Here is an 18,638-nt window from a genome sequence, read left to right as displayed (position 1 = left end):
CTTTATTAAGAAACTTTCTACTCACTGCCACACACCATCCACAGTCCCCCCTCCTCCCCCTCAGCCCTCTTTTCTTGTTTCTCTTGAAACATTTATTATGTAGCCATTCACATGCTGGGTTTTATTTTTCAAATATATAAAATCCTCAGGTGGCCTAAGTATGCTTTTTGTCATTCTTTATTTCTTATATTCATGGTAAAGGATGTTAAGGAGGATAAGCTGGAACTATATTAGATGTTTCAAACAGGCAGAATTCACTAGAATACATTTATCACTGCTGCTACAGTTCCGGTCCATGACAAGTCCCATAAAAGACCAGCAGCCATGTATGCAACCAGCATGCAGGGGTCAAACCATCTGACACAGCGGCAAATGGCAACCCAGGCGAAGCTTGCGGCCTCCTTTTGAGCAGGATTAGAGGAATTCCAGCTGTGGTCAAGTGTACTTTGAAGTGATTAGGTGTAGATCCTTACTGGTACAGGGATCATTTTATGATTGGCTCATGACATCTGGTCAGCAACTGAGGTTGCTGTGTCAGGGGTCTGTTTGACTGAAAACGGCAAGAACAGTTCCTGGGTGTGGCCAGGTAGGTCCCCGACTGGCTGGCTACCAGACTGGACATACTTCCCAAGGGTCTGATTGAAGCCAGACATGACTCAATATAGGATAAAGGAAAAAGCAAGAGGCCCTATAGGGTCAGTCCTGTTATAACAGGGATGACTGCTTCACCACTGTATAGGCAAACCGAAGTCCACACTCCCACTGATTCTGGCAACCTGGCAACTTTCCATCCCTTTTAAATTTCTCACTTAACTCCAGATGCTTCTGGGACGATCCCACCTTATTGACTGACCACCCAGACCACTTTGGCACCAGAGAACAGTGATCTGCGGGTTCCTGCCCTTCACAGACCTAAAAAAGAACTCAGTGTCTCTCTTTCCTCCCTCCTCTAATCTATTTTATTCTTTTGACAGAACCTGGTGAGACACAAGGTAACACGGGAACTTAGGGGAGTTCATTTCCAGGCGTTAGCTCCTTGCAATACAGAAACCAGAAGTGTGAGAACATTGCTGATGGGTAACAAGCCCAAACCAGCAGAGACCCTTGTTTGAGAGCTGATCGAGTTACACTGTGGTTGATTTAATCACAGAAGACCTACAGTGCTCTCTTTCAAAGACAGCCCGATGTGACACACAACTCCGATACAATCATTGTTTGCAGGGCAATGTCTCAGGAGTGCATACAGGGGAACCACTTAGCAAAGTGTGCCTAGCTTTGAGTTTTTCTGCATGTTTTCATATGGTGTGTGTGCCCTACTGTGTGTGTGTGTGTGTGTGTGTGTGTGGTGTTTCTGTTAACCTTTCCTGTCATTAGGAAACCAGTGATTTTTAAAATTTTTTTTATTTTTTGAGACATGATTTCTCTGTGTAACAGTCCTTGCTGTCCTGGAACTCACTTGGTAGCCCAGGCTGGCCTCGAACTCACAGAGATCTGCCTGGCTCTGCCTCCCGGGTGCTGAGATCAAAGGTGTGCACCACCACGCCTGGCCAGTGATGGTTTCTTATAGCTTCCTTATCTCATTTTCTTCCTTCTGCTGTTCCTTCCTATTCTCCTATAGCTCTACTTTGTAGTCAGTAATTTTGAACTGATAGTTTTCTATTGTTGTAAGTTCTCAGTTCTTAATTTAAAACAGCAGATGAATAGATGATATCATTGTTCTCTATGAATAAACCAAGTTCATTTTACATGTGGAACCATACCTGAATTCTCTCTAATAACAACAAGGAAAAGACTCTTCTCTTCCAATCACGAACACTTCCATAATCTGCTTCCTCTGCCGGTACTTGTTATCTAGATTGGATTCAACCCTATGCCTCCTTCCGTGTTTAATTGAGCAGGGGCAGAGGGAGGTGCAGACCTAGACGTCCATACATTGCTCATACCCTTCAAAGACAGTTGAGACTGCCTCAGAAGCTTACGGTTTATAGAACGGTCAGGCCAGGGAGTCAGCATGGACGACAGGCTTCACTTGGCCTTCGTCCCACAAGGGTTTGAAGACAAAGAAAACTATGGACATCCTTTCATTGCATAGATGATCACCCCATGTCTATGGGCAAGATTCCTCGGGAAATTTTCACTAATTCAGAGTCAGTGGTGAAGATCCTACATTCTCCAAGTTCACGCACAGGGTAGCTCTCACTTAGAAATATTGTTCTTAAATTTATGAAACCACTGGATCCAAAATTTTTCAGATCTGTATATGGAAATACCGACTCAAAGAAAATGAGGGAGCCGTTTGTGGCTCAGTGTGAAGAGGACCCCAGTCTTTTTAGAACCACTTTACACTCCCAATAACTTTCAGAGTTAGATACACAAAACCACATGTGAATTTTCAGTAACAGCTCCACTGGGAAATGTCTTACACACACCTTTGCATGAAGGTGGCCTGAAAGGACTGAACAACAGTGGCTAGGTTAACTTCCTACCTGGAAACCACAGTCAAATCAAAGGGTAGATGATCCAAACAGTATCTGCGGCATCGTTTCTAAAGGATACTAAGGGAAATCAGAAAAATCAGAAAATAAAAAAAAAAATCTCCTGACAGAAACGGGCCTTTGAAAATATAGACACTCCCTGTTCCGGGTGAGCACAGCCAGGCCCGTTGGGTGTGGTAAGTTGTGGGTTGGATTTTGGTGCTCCCCCACCCTCTTCCTCTTCCACAAACTACCGTGCATTGGTGGGGGAGCACTTTGATAAGCAAAGTGGTACTGAACAGCAAAGAAGTACGCGATCACTAGCCTTCCTCTCAGGGACTACGCATGAGGTAGTGTGCTAGGAAGAAGCTGCAGAGGGATGCCCTGAGGTCCTCCAGCGTCTTTACCCATCCCCATGGTAACAGAGGCACTCTGGTGTTCATGCTGGAGACAGCACCTCCATTTCTACAATGGTTCAAAGATTTCATTGTTGATGGGCAAGGTGGACTTTAGGACCCACTGAAGAATGTAAACCTTGGGTGGCTGGCTTAGTATTTACAGCTGCTGGGATTCCTTTTCTGCATCTGTTAAACGGACTTTGTTGCAGGATTAAAAGGGACAACAGGATCTAGAACTTGGAAAACATGAGGGGTATGCAATCAGAGAGTGCACATTTTCAGTTTTCAAGGCAGGAGAGGGGCACTTGATTGACTAAAAGGAAAGAAAGTGAATGATATCTGAGGCTGCGTTCTTCCTTGGGTATGGTGATAGCTAATCGTAGTTATCAGCTTGACACACCTGTGAAGAAGGAACAATGGAAGTTGTTTCTATCAGACTGGCAGGTAGGCACATCTGCGGGGCATTTTCTTGATTCTATTTGATGTTGGAGGGCCTAGCCCTCTGGGGGAAGTACCATCCCTGAGCAGGTAGGCTTGGGCTATCTAATAAAGGTAGCAGGTAGGCTTGGGCTATCTAATAAAGGTAGGTAGGCATGCAAGTCAGGTTGTCACCTCAAAGCAGAAGTAAAATCCTTTCTTCTTGGTATTGATTCTGGTCAGTGTTTTATTACAGCAACAGGGTCCAAAAAATAGGGCTGCTACTGCGGTTCCTAGGCTTTTTACCACAAGCTGTCAGACTCAAGTTTCTGCTGCTAAGGGGTGCCCTTGTAAACTACAGACTGCATCTCTATTTGCCTTTTGAAGGGGAAGGCAGCAGACAGTTGGAAATGAATGTTAGCACCAGAGACTGAATTCTGGCTCTCTCTCTTACACCCCACCATTTGTGAAACTCTGAACAAAGGAAAGCGCCAGTTTATCTCAACTGTAACACTGGGACAATAACGTTTTCATCTCAAAGTTTAATGAGGTATCAACTGTTATTCTGGGGCTTTCTAGGTCCAGTGTCCTTGGGATAGTCTGTAAGAAGCTCTCAGAGATAGCAGGAGCTGGCCTGTCTGGCACCCCCTGCCGACTGGGCTCAGTAGTGCTAGCCTGCAGAATGTCTTGACTGTTGGAAGCCAACAGCGCGAGTTCTCCCACAGCGCAGGCTGTTTCTGATGGCCCCTTTCCTCCCCACGACTGGTAGCAAGGCAGGGCCACACTAGGCACACGCATTACTACGAGGACCCAGGCTAAAAGGCCTCTTCTAGATGGTCCACACATCGAGGCCAGAACACAAACCATCGTTAGCCCAGGGGTAAAGAAGTACAGTTACTAAATCTTCATGGGTTTGAGGTCGGGCAGGCTATCTTGTCTCTTTCCAACACAGGAACAGTGGTGCTCAAAATACAAAACCTGGAGCAGAAGGGAGGAGCCAGACAGAGCACGCAGAGGACCCTAGATACCCAGCAGTCCTCCCACCGCGCTCCCTAGCCGTCAGTAAATCGCCCGCACGCGCACATTCATTGTCCCGGCAGCACCTCCAAACACCCTCCGCAGCCTGGAGGCCGTGCTCCCGGTGTCCTTCAACGGCTGGGGTGGAGGGCAGTGTGCTTCCCTCACGGTCACCATAGGGCGTATCTGTCCCCAGGTCCACAGTGGCAGGCGAGGGAAAGCAGGCCACAGCCAGCGAAGAGGCAAAGTTTCCCTTCCCCGCGCGGAGGTAGGGAAGGCGGGGTACGCGGGGCTGCGGGAGGCCGGTCGCCGAGCGGCGTGGCGCGGCGGCGTCGGCGTGCCCTTCCGTGCGCCCGGGCGGCGCGGGCGCGGGCGCGGCCGGCGATCCTGCAGAGGGAGCTGTGCGCCCGCTCTGGCGCCCGCGCGGCGACACCTCTCCCTCTTGCCGGCGCTTGGGCCCGCCCGCCGGGGAGGGGCTCCGGGCCTCGCCGACAGCGTCTTCCTGCTTGGCGCACAACCCCGCCGCGAGTCCTCCCGTGCGCGCCGGCCGCCAGCTGCCCGCCCGCTCGCCCGCCGTCCTCCGCCGCAGTCCGCGCCCAGCCTCGCCCGCAGCCCCCGCAGCCCGCGCCCGGCTCCGGCCATGCTGTCCTTCCAGTACCCCGACGTGTACCGCGACGAGACCGCCGTGAGTACCCCGCTCGCGCCGCGCCGCCGGGCCCGCGCCTCCTGCAGCTCAGCTCCCACAGCCCCGCGCCCCTGCGCCCCGCGCGGCTCCCCGGCCTTTGTTCCCCGAGCCGGCCGGGGTCGCGGGGCTCCTCCCAGCACGGGACCCGCGGGCAGCCGCGGCCCACGTGCCCGAGCCTGTGGTCAGCGCCGCCCGGCCCCTCGGGCACACGCCCGGCAGGCATGGGCTCCTGGGGCCGGTGGGGACACAGAAGGTACCCGCGTCTCTAAGTCGAGGAGCCTTCTGGCTTAAATATGGTGGTAGGAGAAAGTGTATGCTGGTGTGTGTGCGTGGGAAATGATGTAAGATTTTAAAACAAAAGCAAACTTTGAGAACTTGGAATTTGCAGGTCCTTCGAGTGGAAGCCCATTCATTCCACTTTCAGGCTGCCCTGCCCCGAGTCGGGGGCTGGGCGTGGGTTGCTGGAGTTGCCAATGAGGAGACAGAGTGGTGGGGTAGGAGCAGGGGCCCCGGTGAGCTGAGGCCATCCAAGTTTGCTTAAGAAAGTAAGTTAAGTCAGGCGAGGCCTTTTACAAAGTAAGTTTTGCGCAGTGGGAGTAATTGTTTACCTAAGCTGCAGGTGAACTTCAGACATAGTGAAATTCAGAATTCTGGGCAAACGTGTGTGTGTGTGTGTGTGTGTGTGTGTGTGTGTGTGTGTAAAAATTAATTTGGCATTGAAGAGGTGGATTAAATCCAAACATAATGGCCCTGATTTCTGGGCTGATAGGCCAATTTGTCAGGTTACTTAAAATAGGATCATAGTAAAAATATTTTTGTATAATTCAGTTGTCTTTTTTTTTCTGTTTATGTTTTCCTGTTTATGCCCAAAAGTGTACTCTGAAGCACACTGAGGTAAAGGCTTGTGTGATAGCCCATCTTCTTTTCAAATGAACTTCAAATATCTGCTGCAGTGTTTCTTTTACCAGTGGCCATCTGGTAACCATGTTTCTCGGCCTGTTCAGCTGCTTGCGTATTGAATTTGTCCTAACCATTCTCCACACTCTCTTCCCACAGGGAAGGGCTGCTTGTGTTATGTACAGGGTTGGAATGATCATGCTGGAATGAGGAAGGGGAATGTTGTTCTGGTGGTGTCCCACACTTCTGAGCAAATCTCTTACCTGTTGCAGGCCTCCTTTCTCCCACATGGACTTAAAACTTGCCATTCAGATGGCCTAGCTCTGCAGTGGGTCATGTAGGAAGATGGGGAACTGTGTTGACTGAATCTTGAGAGCCCTTTGGTTTTCAAATTATCATATATATACACATCTAATACATTATCATTAATATGCATTACATGTATATATAGCCACTACCATTTTATTACTGATAAATACAGTCTTAGGGTTTTTCTTTTCTTTTTTTTTTTTTTAATCTTGGAGTGGGTTGAGGGTAGTGTTGGTTCTTGCTTAATGTTTCCCTACTCCAGTCTGTACCAATCTTGTAGTTTACCTAAGTTTAACAGTTCCTGAAAGGGCCAAGTAGGGATCGTATGAAATGTTCTAAGGGTTTACACACAACTGTAAAGAGATGATTTAGAATACGCTCTAGAACCTTCTCACCAAGACCTTGGTGCAGGAGTAGTGGCCAGGGGCAGCCTGTGGTTTTCATGGCGTAGTTTGTTGGCCTGATAACCTCCGTGGGTGGCATTTCCCTGCAGCAGGGTTGTAACACCAACTCCTAGGCTTGACTTCATGCATTTGCTCCAGCATAGCATTTGGAGGGTGGGTTTGGTCCCTAGACCACATGCTGGAGACTTCTGTAGTTCTGTCTCTCACTTGGGCATCTCTCGGCCATGCTTGTTAGTTCCCCGTAAATGGGGAGTTGGAGCAGGAAGCCCATGTGTGGACTTGGCCCTTCTCGTGGAAGACCGTCACCCCTTCTGTGCCATTGCTGCTTATCTAACAGGTCAGGAGCTGCAGGGCTCCCACAGCACAACCGAGCCCTGTAGAGGGTGTTGGGTGAGTGGAGAACACAGAGAAGGATGGGGCTAAAAGGAAATAATTTTCAAATTGAACCTGAGAGTTGACTGGCTACGGGAGAAAGGACGTACTTGAACCTGAGATTAAAATAAAGCCACAGTTCTGCAAGTCTGAACAGATGTGAAATTGCGTTTACCTAGAGGCTAGCAGGAAGACCCTCATGGCCACACCACCCATGGAAAGTCAGGCTTGGGGCAGCTGGAAAGAGCAGCATACCCCGTGCAGTGACGAACTGCATCACGCACTGTAGTGTCTCATCAGGGCTCTCACAGCCCCTCGGGGAGGTAAAAGATGGCTTCCAGACTTAGATCATGATGAATTAGGTGTATGTAGTCTCTATTCAAGGGGTATAGCTGTAAGACCACTCTGTAGGGCATGGTCTTCCAAAGGGGTGGGTATTGGTGAAATTATTAAGGCCAATGGCTACCCACTACAGGTGGGGGCAACAGTGAAGAGGATGTTGTGGACTGTGGCTCCTGGGCATTGACAGCAGGAGCATACTGGAGAATTGTTTCTGGTCTTGGTTAATGTCTTTGTGATAAGTCACATCAGAAGACAGTGCTGGATCTGGAAAGACATTGACTTCTTATAGAGGACCGTTTGCTAGGCAGTCTGGCATGTGATGCTCTGGGTCCTGAGGTGGAGCTCAGCCATGTACTTGCTGGGGTACACCTGGTCAGGCTTCTTAGCTAAGGACATAGCAGAGTGTTAGACCCTCGGCTTTGGGGTCAGATGGGCTGCACCCCACTTGTTAGCTCTTTCTGGCTGTAGTTTCCTGACCTCCCAGCACAGGTTGGATAAATTAGTGTGGAAGAAATCCACATGGTAAACCATTTGACCTTTCTTCTATTAACGCTCAATAAACACCACAGCAACACTTTGCCTGCGTGTGGACTGCTATGACGACTTTACTGACTTTTCCACTTTCTTAGGAAAAGCAAATTTGGGGGTATGCCCGAGGACGTTTTTAAAGTGGTCTGTACTCCAGGCTGGCTGACTGGTGTGGTCACAGCCCTCACTGAATGTGGATGGCTGTAGGCATGTTGCTCAATCCTGTACCTGCCAGAGCTCCTCAGAGGACTTTAAAACTATGAGTTCTGTATTGACAACAGAGAGAAAGTTTTTACTATCAACCTATTGTATAACCACTCAAGGTGTCAGGTGGGAAAGATTTGTAGGTGAGGAGAACTAAAATGCTTTCATTGAGTGGTGTTCAGCCACAATTGAGAGTAATGAAGGTGGAGAATCGGTTTTTGTGAAGACCCTTGAGGAGCAGGCTTAGTCTGTTCTTAGGTCTCTCCATTCCAGACCTTCCTCCTGCTCACCCAGCCTTTTCTGTCCATCCTCCATTTCTCTCAGGTGGCTCCACATAGGGAGACACGCCAACAGCCAGGGGTGTAGGCGGGTGACACTGAGCTTGGAGGAGAACCACAAAGAACGTTCAGGTGCTCTTTCCAGGAGAGTTTGTCTTCCTTGGGGAATAGCCCCAGCCTTCTGGTTTTGTGGTGTAAAGCAAGGAGACGAGGTACAGATTCATCCTGGTAGAGGTGACGGTCCCACACAGCCCAGTGCAAGAAGCCTTACCCAGAGTGTTAGGGTCACCCACAGACCAGACTGGAGAAACTGAGAGCAGGCTTCAGTTAATAGGATTCATCTTGACCCTTTGAGGTGGAGAGATTGTGTAATGCTTTTTCCTTTTGGATTGTGTCTTCAGGCATGATCACATGGAGAGTGGTGAGGAGCAAGTCTGATTGTGTCTTCCAGCCCCTTCCCTGGTCCTTGGGGCCAACGCCTTGGACTTTGTGTTGTTAGGGGCATCTTAGTCGGGAGTTCTAGAGGCTCCCCCTGCACCAGGCTCCGTCAACATGGAGCAATTTCATTTTTTCAAGTGTCTAAGTGGTGATGGCATTTGTGCTCTGTGTGTGTGTGTGTGTGTGTGTGTGTGTGTGTGTGTGATGGCATTTGTGCTGTGTGTGTGTGTGATGGCATTTGTGCTGTGTGTGTGTGTGTGTGTGTGTGATGGCATTTGTGCTGTGTGTGTGTGTGTGTGTGTGTGTGTGTGATGGCATTTGTGGTGTGTGTGTGTGTGTGTGTGTGTGTGTGCTGTCATTTGTGCTCTCTGTGTGTGTGTGTGTGTGTGTGTGTGTGTGTGTGTGTGTGTGTGTGTGTGTGTGTGATGGCATTTGTGCTGTGTGTAAGTGACAAGTGATGATCTCATAACAGGCCAAAAGAGGCTGCGGTCAGTAGTTCAGACCCAAAGCAAAACTGATCATATGCCGTGTTGTAGGGAGCTGATTTCATTAGCCAAGGTCAGCATGAACATGTGTGTGCTGGCGTGTGTGCTGACTCCCAGATGTGTCCTCTGTGTGTGCCCACGGCATTGTGTCCTTCAGTGCTTCACCCAGCAGCAGAGTTTTGAGTTTCTTTATCCCAGCAGCCTGCCATGTTGTTTTATGTTGTACAGGTGGAGCCAGTTCCTATTCAGACTTTCATCTTTCTTTCTGCTAAAACATTCTTTTCACGAAGAGTGACTTAACACCTTTGAGAACCTGCCAACTTGGTTCGTGTGGTAATTTGGGCAGACAAGTTGCCAGTGAGCCAATTAGTATCATTGTCTGGCCCTTTCGCTTTTCCCCACATACAGATGATATGTTTTTTAACAGGGCTTGGGCACTGATTACTCAAGACCTCTCATGTTGTCTTTTGCAGGTACAGGATTATCATGGACATAAAATCTGTGATCCTTATGCTTGGCTTGAAGACCCAGACAGCGAGCAGACAAAGGTAATTTTGGCTTACAGTAAGAGAGAAGCAACCTTGGTGACCAGCACTCACCTGCAGATGTCTGTAGCGAGAGCTTTCCCTTCCTGTGTGTCTCCCTGTATTTCTGCCCTGGGACAAGGCGTGTACCTGTGGGCACCCCAACTTTTTGTCAGATGTTTTGTGAGGGGGAGGAGAAAACACATTCAGTCCCCAGAGTGAATAAATGTTCAGTAAATGTGGCTTGTCCTGACACTGGGGACTAACGTATTTGGAGTGAAAACATTAAAAGGAAGAAAACAGACAGTACTAGAGAAGAGAACGGTGTAAAGAAACCATGGCTTAGCCTACCTTGGGGAGGCCCACACATTAGACGGACATTAGCTTTGATAACTCAGGGCTGGCTTTCACACAACAAAGAGAAAAACTTAAATTGTAAATAGAAGAGTATTGTTAGGTTTTAAGAGTATTGTCAGGGCAGAGGGAAAACTCTAAGAACATAAAACCTGTTTTTGTTTTGGAGAAACATTTCAAGGGCTCAGCTGAAGTCTCATTTTGTTAATGAAGTTTCTGATGCTGTGAGCTGTGGAGATTGCTCCTTTGCACTGTGAAACTTGTCAGGGGTGTGTGTGTGTGTGTGTGTGTGTGTGTGTGTGTGTGTGTGTATTCTAAGTGGTTAGGTTTCCTTGGGAGGGACTACTGTGTCTCAATTTCATCTTTTTGTTTTTGAGACAGGGTTTCTCTTGTAGCCCTGGCTCTTGAACTCGTTCTGTAGACTAGGGTGGCCTTGAACTTAGGGATGCTTCTGTCTTTCTCCAGAGCACTGGGATTCAAGGTGTATGCTACCACTCCTGGCTGTCATCTTAAGTTCCTAACCTCTTTGAAGTACAGCCGCACATACTATTTTGTACCTGAGAATGTGTGTTCTGGGGCTGGGGAAATGGCTCAGCAGTAAAGTGTTTGCCACACAAGGCTGAGGACCTGAGTTCAGATCACCCATACTCAAAGAAAGCTGGATGTATCCTGTAATTCCAGAGCTGGGGAGGTAGAGGCGTGAGGATGCTGGGGTTTGCTGATCAGCCAGTCCAACAGATTCAGTAGATTTCTGGCCTCCGTAGACACTCAGCCACCATCTGCATATATGGAAACACACATATGGAACACGAAGAACACACATGCGTATACTGTTTCTAATATGCTCATTGTCCTGGCTGGTGTTTGTCAACTTGACTTATGCTGTCACCTGGGAAGAGGGAACCCCAGCTAGGGCATTGCCTCCATTAGATCCGACCATGGGCAAGTCTGTGGGACATTTTTCTTGACTCAGCCTGCCATGGTTGGTACCATCCTTAAGTAGGCGGGCCTGGGCTGTACAAGGAAGATGGTGGAGCAAGCCAGTGTCCTGCATGGTGTGAGCTGCAGTTCCTGCCTCCAGGTTCCTGGCTTGAGCTCCTGCCTCTTTCCTGCCGTGAGGGTCTGAACAACCTGCAAGCCAGATTAAACCCCCTCCTTCCCCAAGCTGCTTTTTGCCATAGTGTTTATCTCAGCAACAAAAAGCCAGCTAGGAAATACTCACCATTTCCCAAATTTGAGTGTCTTTAGAATTCCAGCACATGCTTCCCCCTTAGAAAAAAATTTCTTTTTAAATTTTTGATTGAAAAGGAAAAAAAAGTGACATGCTGTCCAGGTCATTTTCAGGCCAGTCTCCATATCCTGTATCCGTGTGTCATGAGCCCACAGCGCTGTGACATCAGTGTTCTGGAGAACTGAATCCATATTTGCAAATCTGCTTACATTCTCTGGAAAGCACTAGTGGGATGGGGCTCTCCCTGCTCCAGCAGGGGAGAACTGGAGTAGACTCCTAGGACATGTGAGACATGGCAGAGGAGGAGATGGCTCTGGCCAGAGTTAATGTCCTCTGTGTCTTCCTTCCATCCCACGAATGGCTTGCCTGCTCTGCTTGGCTCTGCCAGCTTCACTGACCTGTGTGACTGGAGCCACCTTCTCTGTTCACCATGATTCTTTCAACTTCCCATCCTTCGTGCCTGAAGTCAGCACTACTCTGTCCTGAGGTTTTTCTAGTCTGCAGTCCTCCATTTGCTTCCCACCTCCCCCCAAGGAAAACAGAATCTTCCATGTGTGGAGGAGAGACTCTGGACTGTAATGTTTCTCCCAAGGGTTTCCAGCACATCCTCTGGAAAACTGCCCCCAGTGAAGTGAGGATTCCTTTGCCTGACGCATCTGTCTAACCTGGGTTTCTCCAGCCTCTGATGCTGGTTGTCCAAGTAACTTAGCAATGTCATACTGACCAGATGCACTTAGTGTGTCAATGAACACTTGCTTGGCTGTTCTTCTCTCCTAATGACTGGTCCTGTGGATAATAAGCCACTTATTAGTAGGTGCCAAGCTTCCAGTTAATAGATGAAATTTTGCTAATTAGTGATGCAGGCAGCCTTTGATGATGCTAATAACGCATTATTGTTTTCATGGTTAAGATTTATTGTATGCTTACTGTGTGTCAGACAGTTTACTGAGAGCTTTGCCTACCCTAGTATGTTTGATTTTTGGACTCTGAAATAGATCTTGCCCCCATATTTTACAGAAATTGAAGAACTAAGTATGAACTAAGTAACCTGCCAAGGTCACCTTCTGGTGTATTTCCAGGAGTAGAACCCAGCAGCAGAGTTGATTGTCAAAAATTAAAATAAAAATAAAAATGGAAGCCAGGTGGTGGTGCATGCCTTTTAATCCCAGCACTCAGGAGGCAGAGGCAGGAGGATCTCTGTGAGTTCAAGGCCAGCCTGGTCTATAGAATGAGCTCCAGGACAGCCAGGACTGTTACACAGAGAAACTTGAAAAACTAAAACTAAAATAAACAAAGAAGTATCAATAAATAAAAGAACCCAGCGCGCTGTTGCGGTTTGTGAGCCTTGTGGATGCTGGCTGTAGGACCGTGTCTGTGAAAGCACCTGCCAGCCTCCACGCTGTGGTCTGCTCACATGGCAGCTGCAGCTGTGCCTGCTCGTCGTTACATTTTTGTTTTCAGATTAAAAGGATAACCAAGATAGAGTATGTTTTCTTTCTTTGGGTGAGTGGGAGGGGCAATAGGAGATGGGACACAGGGGTGTGTGTGTGTGTGTGTGTGTGTGTGTGTGTGTGTCTGTCTGTCTGTCTGTCTGTCTGTCGCACTGAATCTAATATTTACTGGTTTGGTTAGATTGCTTGGCCAGCACACCCCAAGGATCCTCCTCTCACTGCCGCCTTAGCACCAGGATTTGGGGTGACAGGGCACGCCACCTCACCCAGCCTTTTATGTGGGAGCTGGGGATCTGAACTCAGATACTCATGTTTGTGCGGCAAGTACTTTACCCACTGAGCTGTCTCCCCAGCCCACAAAACCAGGGTCCCTTGTCCACCAGGCAGATGGTGAGCCACCACGCTGCCACGCATTCTCAGCCTCTCTGCGGTTTAGAAAGGCAGCAGAAGCATTTTCTACTCTCGGTCATCGGCAGTGCCACAGAGGTGTGTTAGCCACACTCGGTGGCGGGAGGAGAGTGTTTACACAGCTGGCACAGAACAGCAGCGAAAACTGGCTCGCAGCTGCTTTGTCCTGGGTTCTGAGATAGTCTCTGACTGAACCTAGTGTTTAATACATGTTGTCTGACAGTGACTGTGCTGGCCGCTTAGGCTGTGCCTTTAGAAGAGTATCAGCAGACATATATGTAACTTGGAAAACTCTCTTTCAAGGTGTCACTGTCAAGGACCCATTTTACAGCAGACGCTCCCGACTGTAGATCACACGCAACTCAGTGCACAGTCTGAAGCAGAGCCTGGGGGGGGAGGCCTGTCGGGGCTTCTGGGAGGCCCCACCTGGCCTGCTGACCGTGAGCCGTCCTGATCTGAGGGCAGGTGGCCCTGGAGAGGAGACGGGCGCCTACCCTGGGGTTGTTACATTAGCAGGTCTGAGACTTTGGGCCAGGCATGAATCAGCTATGTCTTGGGGGAGAGGGCCATGGGACCCCAAGGGAAAGGCACACTACGTAGTTGAGGACTGTGCAGTAATCAGCTGAATGGACTTTGCATCTGAGGGGTGAAGGCTTCTGTGTAGTCTGATGCTTGTTTGTGTTAATGTTCAGCAAATACTGAAAATAAAAGATACTTTAAAAAATTGGCTTCACACATTGTCTTGGAAAGTGCAACGTTCTGTTCCTCTAGCTGTGGTTTCTAGATGTTTCTTGAGAAGCAGCTACATAACACTGTTCTGCTTGCCCTGCTTGCTGGCTTCTGTGACTGCCCTGCACCCCTGCCCTCCCTCCAGGTCCTGAGTCCCTTGGCTTCTGGAGGGAGCCCTGGGAGAGGATCTGCTGAGCTCTGTAGGATGGAAGCGTTCTCTCTAGACACAGTAAATCTCTTGGTGGAAATGAGATGTCAGGTGCCTGGGTCCCAGGAGGTTTGCAGTCCTTCCCTGTGATTTGAAAAAAAAAGTCAGTCTGTGTTTCGAAGTCACTCCGTGCTGGTCCACAAGCAACTCTCCGTGTTCCCGGATGTGCCTGCCTTTGCCCTCCATCTCCTGCCCCAGAAACAGCTGCTGAGGACTTAATGACTTCCCAGCACTGTCTAGGGAAAGCAGCAGCAGCATGCAGCGAGCAGCAGCAGTTGGGGTTTGTATCTTTTCCTCAGCTGGTGATGGGGTGTGGTGCTCACTGGCCATCGCAGCAGCCGTGGCACCAAAGCGCCCAGCCATGGACAGGAGTGAGAGCCAAACACCGAGAGTTTCCTCTGTTTTAAACTTCTGGTATGTTCATCGGGATATAACTTCAGTTGAGGAGCGTCTGTAAACCACTGTCTTAAAGATCAATGGTAGCCCGGCTGCCAAGGCCAGTACCTTTCAGAAATCAGTATGCCTTGTATAGGGGCGCTCGGTCCCTGTATACCTCGTAAGGGGATCCTCCTCCCCTTGGCTCTGCCTGGCCCCTTGGGACTTTGGAGATGGCTGCCCTTGCTTTCATCACCTGGGTCACTGCAGGAGTAGTGACCTGTGTGTGTTCTCCTGGGAGCTGGCAATGACCCACAGGGCACCCCGCCCTGCCCCCATAGTGATAATTGAGATCATTTCTTCCTACTCCCCAGGCTTGGCTTTGTAGCCCTCAGGTCTAGATTGAAGTGGCGTCTATAATCACATTCTCCTTATCTTGTGCATCTTAGGGTATCTTTACCCTTCTAACTGACTTCCTGGAGTTGGTGCTGCGTTGCTGAAAGATATATGTACAGAGAAAGGAAGCGTTTACACCTTTCAAGCGCTAGCTGCTTAAATTCTGATTGTGAAGTCAGTCTCTGACTTCACAGAACTCCTGGGGATCGGGCACTCCAGGAACCAAATGTATAGTCAGCTGCATATCTCCAGTGGCTTCCCCCCCTTGGGAGCTTCTCTTGGCTTCCTTCTGTTTCTTGAGAGAATTCTTAATAGCAAACAGAAAAATCAATGCAAAACATTGTGTGTATAGTTACTTTTCTAAACAAATAAGATGAACTGCCATTTTTTTTTTTTGAGACTGTAATGTCGATGCCCTTTCCTAGAGCATGTCGTACCTTCTCTTCACAGTCTCCTGTTGACCAGGTTGTTTATGGTAACCACATTACACCTGCTGGCAAGGGGCTGAAAAGTGGGACCGACCGCCTACCATCTTGGGGACAGAAGCTTGGAAGTGTCTTCTTCCTCTATTCAGTGCCTCTCCTCTCCTTGTCTGGGACATTTAAATAATCCAATAGTTTCTCTGAGATTAATGACCTCCCTGGGCCGACCAGCGGAGGCTGGATTTTAGGAGAAAAGCGCCTGCTTTCTTGGGCTCCATTCCTGCATCGCCTCATACCGGTTTTCCACATGCTTGTCTTGTTTTAGTTTTGCACATGCTCTAGTATTAAACCAGGAGTTGCTGTTTGTTTTAGTCTGGCCTAGGGCTACGTGGAGCAAGAGCTTTTCCTAGTGTGGTCCAGAGCCAGGTGAACGGGGATCCCTCTGGCTGCATCATCCCACCGGGCTGGCAGGTTGCAGGAAAGCCAGTGGAGTGGAAGCTTGCTTAGGATTTTCAGGGCTGTGAAGAGCTGGTGAAGTAGCGGTGGCCCTCGCTGGGGGAGCCGAGGCACACAGGAAGCCAGTGTGTTCTTTGAAGACTTCAGGACACATGGAGACATTTGCTCTGTTCCTCCAGTCTAGGTGACTCGCTTCTGTGGTTGAATGGAATGTTTGTCAGGTGACCTAGAAGTCAGAGGGCGCAAGTGAACCCTTGGTTGTATTTGCACTTCTGTGACCAGAGGTAACCACTAAGTTTAGTTTCCTGTGTAAGAACAAATGTGTGGGCCCTGGGAGACAGCCGGGGTAGAGCGTTTGTTGTATAAGCCTGAGGACTGCAGTGCCGATCCCCAAACCCATGCTGAGGCCTAGAGGATGTGGTGGCTCGCCGCTGCCGCCGTCATCCCAGTGCACAGGAGGCAGAGGCAGGGAAGTCCTGGAACAGTGGTTCTCGCCTTCCTAATGCTGTGACTTAATACAGTTCCTCGTGTTGTGGTGACCCCCAGTGTAAGATTATTTCTGCTGCTACTTCATAACTGTACCTTTGCTACTGTTCTGAACCGTAATGCAAGTGTCTGTGTTTTCTGATGGCCGTGGGTGACCCCGTGAAGCAGTCCTTGACTCTCACATTGAGCACTGCTGCCCTAGAGCAAGCTGGTTAACTGGACTGCTTGAATCAGTGAGGTCTGGGTTCGACCAGAGAGCCTGCTCCAGTATATAGGGACCAATCAAGGAATACACCTGACACTAGTTTGCACAACATATACACGTGCACCTTCATGCACAGGTGTGCCCACACGTGTGAACATGTTTATATGTGTGCACACACACACACACACACACACAAAATAGAGGAAAATTTTGTTTATTCATGTAGCTGTGAGCATATGTGCTATGTGTGTGAAACTGTTTAACATATGCACTGAGTAAACCAAGATAGTGGTGGCTGGGCTGCTTTTCTAGTCAGCTCCTCAGTGTTGAGCTTTAAAGACCCTTCACCTCGTCCACAACCTTAGCCAGATTTCCCTTTTGAGTCGTAGATTTTTCACAAAAAAAGAAACATTCTTAGTCTCGATTGCCACCCTACTTGAAAACTTGATTTCAGTGTTTTAAAGTGTGATGGTTAAACTGGGCCAGTGGTCACCTCAGGGCTGTTTGGTGCCTCTCTTTTAATTGGTACATGGTGAACCCCGCTGGCAAAGTGGGCCTGTGAAATGCCCTTCTACCCATTCATTAAAGTCTCATGTCGGGACCTGGATGGAGAATTACACTGTATGTTACCTTATCAAGTGGAGACAGAAAATGCTTGAAGTAAACATACTACCACATGTTATTGCAGTCTGCAGGACTTCCGTCTCAGATGCCTCATTACCTACCTCCTGTGGGAATGTGTAGCCCAGGTTCCGTTTGTAAACATTCTTTACCTAAATCCACACTTGAGATTCTGCATTTAGGGTACAAATTCCTTTTGCTGTCCCGCTGACATAGTTGTCAAAAGCATGAGGAAGTTGCTGGTGCCCGGTGACTCCTTCCAAGTGCTGTCTGCCCTGTTTTCCTTCTTGTCTCGCCTCTGTTGCAGAGTTTTGGAGCTGTTTGATTTTGTTTCTTGTTAATGCATGTGTGTATGGGTTTTGGGTATCAAACTCGGGTCATCAGGACTGTATGTGCCATCTCACTGGCCTTGTCCCAGGGTTTTTGACGTAAGCAGTAGAAACTGATTCTGGCCAAGTTAGGCAAATGAGGAATTCACAGCAAGGCTTGGAGGGCCGCTGCAGGGATGTGCTGAGGGCCACGCTTCGAGCAGGCGGCGCTCAGTGTAGGAACTCACGTTTACTTCCACCACTGCTCAGGCTGTTTGTAGTGATGGAGCCCTCTGCCTCATGTTCCTGGGGGATGTGAGAGAGAAGGGGTGTGAGGGGTGGGGGTTGGGGGGCTTGTCAGCCAACATCCACGTAAGTGCCCTTCTACCCATTCATTAAAGCCTCATGTCGGGACCTGGATGGAGACAAGAATCTCTCGTCTCCTGTGGGAGTAGAACAAGGTGTGGTGGGAACCCAGGATACTGGTTCCTGCAGCAGCAGCCCAGACACCTAGAATTTCTGTTCACGTAGGAAGGAAGCGAAGTAGATGGCCGCTGCCTCCAGAGTCTCATCTTTCTCTGAACTTGTTCCCTCCCCTTCCGTTCCTCTGTCTTCAGCTCCCATTCTAACTCTTAGGTTACATATGCTGTGGTGTGCATTGTGCCATGGTGGAGTGTCCGGGCTAACGTGGGCCGGAGAGCCTGCCTTTGAGCTCTTAGAGATCAGTGCCAAAGAGACGTGGAGTTCCATCTTGAGTCCCATTTGATTACTATTTGAGAAAACGCCTTGGTGGAAAAGCTGCCCCCAAGGCGCTGGCAAGATGCTTAAGGATATTGGCATAGAGCATGTCTGTTTTTCCTGTAGGCATTGACTCAGGTCTGTGGTTCTTCTCGGAGATGCTGGCGTCAGGTGACAACTGATGTGCAACTTAGTGGTTAATGTGGAGGGACCATCACTGTCTCCCAACTCTTTTATTCTCCACATTTAGCTGCTCTTGGTCCATTTGCCATGTTTATGGGGAACAGCCCTCACTCACGGAAGACACCAGAGACACCTGTGCAAGGCACGGATGCTTCACTTCTGGAGTGTCTGGCTGTGGTAGAAATCTCAGTTTTTAAGGTCTAGGAGGCCTGGGAAGACTGTCTCCGAGGATGCTAAGATGTGAGTAGAGGAAGTAATGTAGATTTGTGTAGGGCCTGCTTGTCAGGCTCTGCAG

The 18,638-nt window shown here is 49.0% G+C and overlaps 1 protein-coding gene across 1 annotated transcript in view; it reads left to right on the top strand.

Annotated features, from left to right (window-relative positions):
* Positions 1–4,884: 4,884 nt before the first annotated feature.
* LOC118570525 (prolyl endopeptidase) overlaps positions 4,885–18,638 on the top strand; it is a 103,918-nt gene continuing 90,164 nt past the window's right edge. The window contains exons 1-2 of the mRNA XM_036169082.1: positions 4,885–4,991; positions 9,722–9,796. Of these exons, the coding sequence (XP_036024975.1) occupies positions 4,947–4,991; positions 9,722–9,796 (120 nt within the window). The 5' untranslated portion in view covers positions 4,885–4,946. The remainder of the gene's footprint in view (positions 4,992–9,721; positions 9,797–18,638) is intronic.

This window comes from Onychomys torridus, chromosome 19, assembly GCF_903995425.1.
Source record: "Onychomys torridus chromosome 19, mOncTor1.1, whole genome shotgun sequence".
Lineage (NCBI taxonomy): Eukaryota > Metazoa > Chordata > Mammalia > Rodentia > Cricetidae > Onychomys > Onychomys torridus.
This window is presented reverse-complemented; position numbering and strand designations above follow the sequence as displayed.